At 57.6% G+C, this 8,211-nt stretch overlaps 1 protein-coding gene across 2 annotated transcripts; it reads right to left on the reverse strand.

Annotated features, from left to right (window-relative positions):
* Positions 1–523: 523 nt before the first annotated feature.
* Positions 524–4,481, reverse strand: PCDH8 (protocadherin 8). Of its 2 annotated transcripts, none has more exons than XM_042903853.1 (3): positions 2,142–4,481; positions 1,430–1,637; positions 524–941 (listed from the first exon to the last, which is right to left on the reverse strand). In XM_042903853.1, exons 1-3 carry the CDS (start codon positions 4,479–4,481, stop codon positions 568–570), a joined length of 2,922 nt encoding a protein of 973 aa, XP_042759787.1. In that variant the 3' UTR covers positions 524–567. The 2 variants fall into 2 exon arrangements, with proteins under 2 accessions (XP_042759787.1, XP_042759781.1); XM_042903847.1 differs by having other exon boundaries at positions 1,851–4,481.
* Between the last annotated feature and the right edge of the window lie 3,730 nt (positions 4,482–8,211).

The raw sequence follows: 8,211 nt of genomic DNA on the forward strand, positions 1-8,211 counted from the left end.
CAAATCCTTTATTACTGTGCTTATAAGTGACACGGTTTACAGAAAACCAAATGTAATTAAGTAACATTGAACTTGAAATCTACCACAGACTCAAGATATACAAGGTATACTTGGCAAGGCAAAAATTCTCAAACACTAGGTTGTTTCAGGTGAAAGGTAAATTTCCATTAAGTAATTCCCATTTTTTTTGTCTTACAGACAGTTCCTTTGGCAATAACTTCCACTTTAGCTTTTATTATATAAAAATATAACAAAATTTCATTATATACAAACATTACATTACACAATGTACAGGTTAAAAACACTAAGAAAATGGCAAGCCGCAAGTGAAATTAAAGTCAATAGCATGATAAGAAAAATTAAATACTGCACACATTTCATAAAAATTACATTAACTACATTTTTGTTTGCAAATACCAAACAGTACCAGTGTGATTGGAAATAGCTTCCAACAACTTCATTTTAAGGCACATCTTGCATATTTATATATACAACACTGAAACCTGTCAATAATTTAGGGGCTTCTCGGAGTGACCTGTACATGTTGTGAAGACATGCAGCATGGGATTACACATTTTCATTGGCTTCCTTCTTTGGGGACAGGTACCTGCCAGGGGGGGACTGATAGAGGGGTACCCCAATCTCCTGCAAGTCTGGGAGCCTCCCCGGGCGGGGAGGGGAGAGCAGAGTGACTGTCCTGTCATAGTCCCTGTGTAGCACTTTCTCATAGACGCTCTGCAGCCCCACTGTCTTGGGCAGCTGGGCCTGGTAGTAATTGTCCCTGCGCAGAGGATCACGAGGCAGGGACGTGCTCTTACAGAAGGTAGACATCTGGGCCGGTGGGTGAGGCGGGGGATGTGTGTTGGGCCCTCCGCATGACGGGCTCCAGCAGCGGTCAGAGTGGCCCAGGATCTTACACTCAGCGGTGCACGCCCACAGTCCTAACAGAAAAGAGAAAGGGAGAGAGGGTGATGATTGTTACTGAGATTGCATACAGCTACGCCTCCCTCTTCAGAATGTCAGACGGGGTCAGGGCGGCTGAAAAGAAGAGTATGGGGGTGAACGCGACGATTCAAAATTTGAAAGAAATACTGCTTCCTATGAAGCCACCTTAACACGAAGTTGGTTCAGCTTTTTTGGCTGGAAGCAAATCAAAAACCTGATAAGCAGAATTCCCCTCCTCAGGTAGCTAGCGTCACCCCTGCCTCCGCCTAACCGGATGGGATTGTGTTCTTTATTCAAGTGGTGGAGCTGCCTCGACGAGGCATTTTGAAATTCTTCTCTCTGAGGAAGGCTGGGATCCCAAACCCCGAGGACTGAAAAAAGTGGGGAAGGAGGAGGAGGGCTGGGGGAACGGAGAGTGAGAGGAGGGCAGAAGGGGGCGGGGAGAGAAGGAACGTTGAACTTGGCAGGAAAGAAGAGTCCTCACCACTCTGCATGTGGTTGATGAGATCCTTTTTCAGAGCGTCCCCGCTGATGTCGGAATCGCTGTCGTTGAAATCACTGTCCCCTTTGCCGCTGTCTTTGCCGCTGAACTTCTCAGCTTCTCGGCCGGAGATGGTATTGAAAGAGTGTCCTTTCCAGACCGCCACAGGGGGCGCCGGCTCCTTTCCGAAGCCGGGAGAGGCACCGTAGGGCTGCAGCAGGGAATGGGAGTAGCGGGGCGGGGGTGGGATGGAGGGAGGGAGCGGTGAGGATTGGACAAGAAACAAACAAACAAACAAAAAAACAAACAAACAAGTGTGACAGGTTAGACCTCTCCGGCGCAAGCACACCCAGAACCCTCCATCCCTTCCCCCAGCCTGTCCGCGGAGCACGGAGGGGGGCGCCCAGCCGAAGGAAGGCCTCACCTCGGCGTGCGCGCCGCGGAGCCGCTGCTGCCCCTCGAAGTGACAGGAGCTTTCCCCGGTGGCGCTGCCGCCCTCCGAGCCCGGCACTTCGGCCGCAGCGACCGCGGGCGGGGGCGGGTCGGCCGCGGGGCTGCCAAAGGGCGCTTTGCCGCTGCCAGGGAAGGTGAGCACGTCGAACATGTTGGGCCTGGGCCCGGCTCCCCGGGCAGCCTCCTCCGGGGAGCCGGGAGCCGAGGCTCCGCCGCCCGCCGCCCCGGGCCGCTCTTCCCGGCGGGCCCCCCCTTTGCGCACCTCCTTCTTGCGGCGGTTGCAGGTGGTGGCGATGGCGATGATGGCGGCCAGCAGCAGCGTGCAGCTTCCCGCCAACACGATGATGACGATTAGCGGCGTGTCCCATTGTAGCGCCGGCCCCGACGCCGCGAGCCGCGAGCCAGGCGGGCGAGAGCGCTCCGGGCTCCCTGCACTGGCGGGCGCCACCAGCCCGCGTCCGTCACCTGCTGTCACCACGAAGCTGACAGTGGCAGTGGTGGAGAGCGGGGGGCGGCCGCCGTCGGATATGACCAACAGAGCCCGGAAGACGCGGCCGGGGGGCTCCTGTGAGAGGTCGTCTGTGAGCACTATCTCCCCCGTGCGGCGGCCGATGGCGAAGGCTTCTCGCGGCTCCTGCTGCTGCAGCTCGAATGCCAGCTCCCCGTTGGCACCATCGTCTGCGTCCCGGGCCTGCACACGCGCCACCGCCGTGTCCCTTGCCGTGCGCCCGGGGACCGCCACTTCCAGGGTCCCGTTGGCCGGCGCCGGGTGCACCAGGACGGGTGCGTGGTCGTTCTGGTCCAGTACTCTCACTTGCACCAGGGCACTGCTGGAGAGCTGAGGGGAGCCACCGTCGCTCGCCTGGATGCGCACGTCGAGCTGGCGTAGGGTCTCATAGTCGAAGCTTCGCAGCGCGTAGATGGCCCCGGTAGCCGGGTCCACCGACACATAGGTGGACACCGAGCCCCCGGCACGGCCTACTTCGGCCTCCAGCAGCCGGTAGGTGACCTGGCCGTTGCGGCCCAGGTCCGGATCCCGGGCGGCTACCGTGGCCAAGTAGGCCCCGGGCGGGTTGTTCTCACGCACGGACACCTCATAGACTGGTCGTGTGAAAAGTGGCGCGTTGTCATTCTCGTCGCTCACGCGCACCGTGTAGGGCCGCACGGTGCGTAGAGGGGGCGCGCCTCTGTCCTCGGCCACCAGCGTCAGGTTGTACTCAGCGATGCGCTCGCGGTCCAGGGACGCCGCGGTCACCACCAGGTAGCTGCCCGCGTAGGCCGGCTGCAGCCGGAAATGCTCGTGCCCGTAGAGGGCGCAGCGCACCTGCCCATTGGCGCCCGAGTCTCTGTCCGAGGTGCTGACCAGCGCCACCAGGCTCTCGCGCGCCGCCCCCTCTGGCACCAGCGAGATGGCGCCGGCCTCCGGCGTTCCAGGTCCGGTCGGCGAGGTCGCGTCCGCACCCCCGAGAGCGGCGGCGGCGGCGGCGGCGGCGAAGGGAGAGGCGGCAGGCGCGCCCGGGGCGGCCAGCGGGGTGATGGTGATGTCCGGAGCGTTGTCATTGACGTCGCGGATGCGCACGATGACTTTGCAGGTGGAGGCCCGAGGCCCGGCACCGCGGTCCTGGGCCCGCACGTCTAGCTCATAGGTGTCCTGGCGCTCGTAGTCCACGGGTCCTGCCAGAGTGAGGCGGCCCGAGCGCGGGTCCAGGCGGAAGAGGCGGCGCGCCTCGGGAGGGGTGCGGGCACCGAAGGCAAACACCACGTCGCCGTTGGGGCCCTCGTCGGGGTCGGCTGCGTCCAGGTCCAGCAGCAGGGAGCCCACGGGCGCGTCCTCCGCCAGCTCCACCTCGGCCACGGCGCCCTGCGGGAAGGCCGGGCTGTGGTCGTTGGCGTCCAGCACTCGCACGCTGAGGGCGGCAGTGGCGGAGCGCGGCGGGCGGCCGCCGTCCTGGGCCACTAGCTCCAGGCTGTAGGCGGCCTGGCTCTCGCGGTCCAGCTCCTGCAGCAGCACCAGGTCCGCGCACTGGGCGCCGTCCGCGCGCGTCTGCAGCTCCACGCGGAAGGGGCTGTGAGGCTCGGCCAGGCGCACGCTCTGCAGCCCGTTGGCTCCCACATCCTCGTCCACCGGCACCTCCAGCGGGATGCGCGTGCCCACAGCCGCGCCCTCGGACACCTCCACGGGGATCTGGGCCCGGGGAAAGCGCGGCGCGTGATCGTTGATGTCCCTCACCTCCACCTCCACGTGTATCAGCCGGAACTGCTCCTGCGAGAAGCTGACCACGTCGAAGGCCAGCACGCACTGTGGTGCCTGGCCGCACAGCCGCTCGCGGTCCAGGCCCGCGTCCCCGACGGTCAGCTGCCCGTCGCCCTCGCGCACTCGGAGCAGCGAGCTGTTGAACTGCTTCATCAGGCGGAAGCTTGTGTCTCCGGATACTTTCATATGCAGGTCCTCAGCTAGGGTCCCGATGACCGTGCCAGGAGCGTCCTCCTCGAAGGTGCTGTATCGCACTGTCTTGCTCTGGGCCACTGAAAGCACCCAACAGAGGCTGAAGAGCTGTAAAGGGAAAAGGCAGGGGCTGCCCCCGCGCCTCACCGGACTCATGCCGCTAGCCCCAAGTGCTATTCCAAAAAGCTGAGGGAGCAATTCCTCTCTGGTTTGCAGGTGCAGGTCCGGGCGTGAGTCCCAGGCTCCTCCGAGCACGCTCTTTGAGAGCCCAGTGCGGGAGATCTGTGGGCTGCAGCTCGAGGTTCCGGCGGGCTCTGAGGACGCTCAGTCCGGCCCACACTACACACCTCTCCCTTCCTTCTATAGCTGCTGGAGCTGCGCCGCTGCGCGCCGCCTCCGCTTTTATAACAGCCGATATGCAAATAACCAGAGCCGGGCAGCCAATGGCAGCTTCACGCTCGCGCCGCTCCTACGCCAGCCTCTGACAATCCCTTTAATGTGGAAAGGCTTAGAGGGGAAAACAAGAAAGGAAAATTAGGGAATCTTTTCTTTGTTTAACTCCTTTCGCCTTTTTTCCTTTCCTGTCAGCGCCCTGAATACAGAGGAGTTGGCACAGGTCGCCGGGAGTTAAAGGGGGTGGATGGTTTTGTTAATTGTGCCTGTCCAGGGCCGGCTGTTTGAACTGAAAACAACCTTGGATTTCGCGGTAGTGGTGAGGGACCCCCCACCCACTCTGCATTTTGCATCTTAGAGGCTTTCCTAAACCTCGTTCCTTTTTCTCCACTGACTTGCTTAACCCAGTATGATTTTACTAGTTTTCTCTCCCAGCTTCCCAAAGCTCTCAGATACATTCTCTCGATTTAGGAGTCCTAAGGATAAGAGAGAATTGATTTTATTCAAATTTGTGTACTCAATTGTGTTTTACTCGTGTGAGCGACGGCGATCAGGGCTGCCACTTCCTTTTCAGAAAAGAGCTCTGCGATGTGTTAGTATGCATGTCACTGTCCAAATGGCTTTCTTAAGCCCTGGGCGCTAGCAGGCCAGGAAAAAAAAAGTTCCAAATAGGATTTAGCATAAGCTTGAGGAGATTTGGAAAGGTTTCAAAGATCAGACTGTATCAAAGGCTTATGAAGCCCTCGTTAGCAGTGGAAATAGAATGGCGTGGCAGGCGATCCCATTGGAGGCCCCAATGTCTGTATTATTTCACTGTGACAAGCTAAGGGGAGAGAAAGTTGAACAGTTTCCACTGCGGAGTTGGGCTAACTTGAATATAATGAGCAAACGCCACATGTATCCATTATGTTCCTCTATTCATCCCCAATCACTGCCATAACTCTCCGGCTAAACGGTGATGGGCGCTGAATTCCACACAATACCCGGCTCATATTAAAGTGCATTTAGAGAACTTTCCCTCCTGATGCCTTGTTCCGCCTATTTAGAGGATTTTCTTTCTGTTCTAATAGGGCTGCTCAGAGAAGCAACACTCATCCCGTTCCAGAAGAACAAAATCACAGCATGACGTTGAAACCTGGCACTAACCTGGGGGAACTTAACCATCTGCCTACAAACGTGTGGAGCTTTGGTATTGCCAAACTCTGGGCTGGGTGGGTCCCCGGACTGGCCAGGCTTTGCGGTGCCCCCCTCCCCTCACAGGTATTTCCCTCACCCCCACAATCCAAAGACCCAGGGAGGTGGAGCTCCAAGCAGGAGCAAGACGAATTCTTATTGAAGAGCTTTATTGAACAGGTTATGCAAATACGTATGAAGGAGGAGAGATAAAAGCAAAAGTCACGCACTGCAAGAAAAAAATTTTTTAAGGCGATGGATTTGATAAGCAGACTGTATTTAGTAAATATTCTTCTGAATCCAGATTTTAGTCCTGCTGTCAGCGTCCAATCTGTGTTTTCCTTTCCCTCAGACATGAGTGATTATGTCCTGGGGTCTTTTCAGAAGACATTCAGGGGCTCTCCTCCACCCCACCCTTGCTCCGCAGGGTCAGCAAGCAGGTAGGTGGGGGTGCAATGAGGGTGGAGGAGAATGAAGTAGGAGCCCTGGAATTGCCAAAGAGCAAAAAATAAAACAAACAAACAACACACACACACACACACACACACACACACACACACACACACACGCAGCCCCAGAGATCAATAAATAAAGCTCTTATGAGATTGAGAAGAGATTGGGGGCGTCCTCAGAGCCGTTGTGCCTCTGGGTTCCTTTCCCCACCCCGTTCACCTTGCTGTCCTGGTATTGCTAAAAGCATTGATGCCAGGCAACTGCAGCCGCGAAGGGACAAGGAAAGGGCGACGCCCCCTGCAGGAGTACAATTCCCCAGCCTTCCCTTCCACTTTTTTCCCCCTCGCAGCTGCCAATTAATAGTTTGCTCTCTCTCTGCTCCTGCCCAAGAGGTATTTCTCAGTGGGTATGCGCAGCCAAAAGAACTTTCGGTCTTCTTTCCGAGATCCTCAGCACTCCCACCCCGGCCTGGGGTCTGCTAGTGACCTTTAGTGTTTCCAGGGTCGCGCCTTTCCCCCCCCCCCCCCCCCCCCTTCCAGGGTCAGCCCAGACTCGAACACTTTCAGAACTCCGCAGTCGGACAGCGGCCTCCCAGTGTCAGTAGTGTAACCCCTAGAGGTCAGGTCCGCGCGGTGCATCGGCTGCGAAGCCAAGAACCCAGGGAGGGGTTGAGGGAGGACAAGGGTGAGGGCAGTGGGGCAGAATAGCAGAAAAAGGATGTTTTCAGCTGTTTCCGTGAGTAGACAATTGCCTAGAGCACGGTCACAAGTGACTGAGAACTGGACCCCACGCCTGCGCCCCCTGCGGTCTCGAGCCTCTCAGTTCTGGGCCGGACCACAGGATCCCAGCCGCGCGCTGTTTAAATTTGTTTTATTTTTGCTTGGCTGGAGAATCCCAACTACCTAATATTTTTACTCAAAGCGTTTCGTGTCATCTTGCTCATTCTCAAGACTGAAATACGGGAAGGCGTGCTGGGGGCAGGGGGAAGGGAGTGGCAGAACAGGCATAAAACAGGAGGCGGTAGGAGGGGTGTGGGCGGCTAGTAGCAGGTCCAAAGCATTTTATCCTGGGCTGGCGACTCGGCCGCTCGGAAGTGACCCCGACAGCGGCGGCGCCAGGAAGCGTGGGGCGCAGAGCCCCCGGCGGGTAGCCGCAGGAGGCGAGCGGCGAACACGGCCTTCCGAGCCGGCCGTAGAGGTGTGAAGGCACGCGAGCAGAACGAGCTCCCGGCACTGCCTCCTGCGGCCTCCAGATTATTGAAATACGATTTAAAATAGCGCATCAGCGCCTACAGCAACTCCCGGGGGAAGCAAAATGTCCGTGGAGGTGGGGCCGGGGGCGGGGGGGGGGGGGGGAAGGCAGGGGAGCTCGCCCTCCCCCAGCGCCGTTCCCGCCCCACAAAAGCAACTCACATCGACTTGTTATCATACCAAAGGCCCGAGCAGGCTCAAAGGAGCCCCTTTCTCTGGGTTTTAGCAACTTAGCCGGCAACAGTCTCGCAATCCTGAGAACAAACACAGCCCCACAATGGCCGGCGTTTTCTCGGAATGCAAATGCTGCGGGCTCCGCAAAGCTGGGTTTCTGTTGCCGAGCCTAATGCCTGCTTTGTGAAACTCGCGTGCAGACCCCGAGATTGACACGGGCGTCACGTGACGGATTAGGGCTCTAGGAAAGTTTTCAAAGCGGCGACAATGGGGGGCTCAGCCTGATCTGATATCTCCCACAGTTTAGCGGGAAAGAAAATCAGGATATATTCTCATATGTAATAGGATTATCTTTTCCATTGCAAGTTCTATACAGCATGTAATTTATTTTTAATTAGGATTATATCTACCAGGAAAGGGAACTAGACTTCGCTGGAAAGTGT

This window comes from Panthera leo, chromosome A1 (assembly GCF_018350215.1).
Source record: "Panthera leo isolate Ple1 chromosome A1, P.leo_Ple1_pat1.1, whole genome shotgun sequence".
Taxonomy (NCBI): Eukaryota; Metazoa; Chordata; class Mammalia; order Carnivora; family Felidae; genus Panthera; species Panthera leo.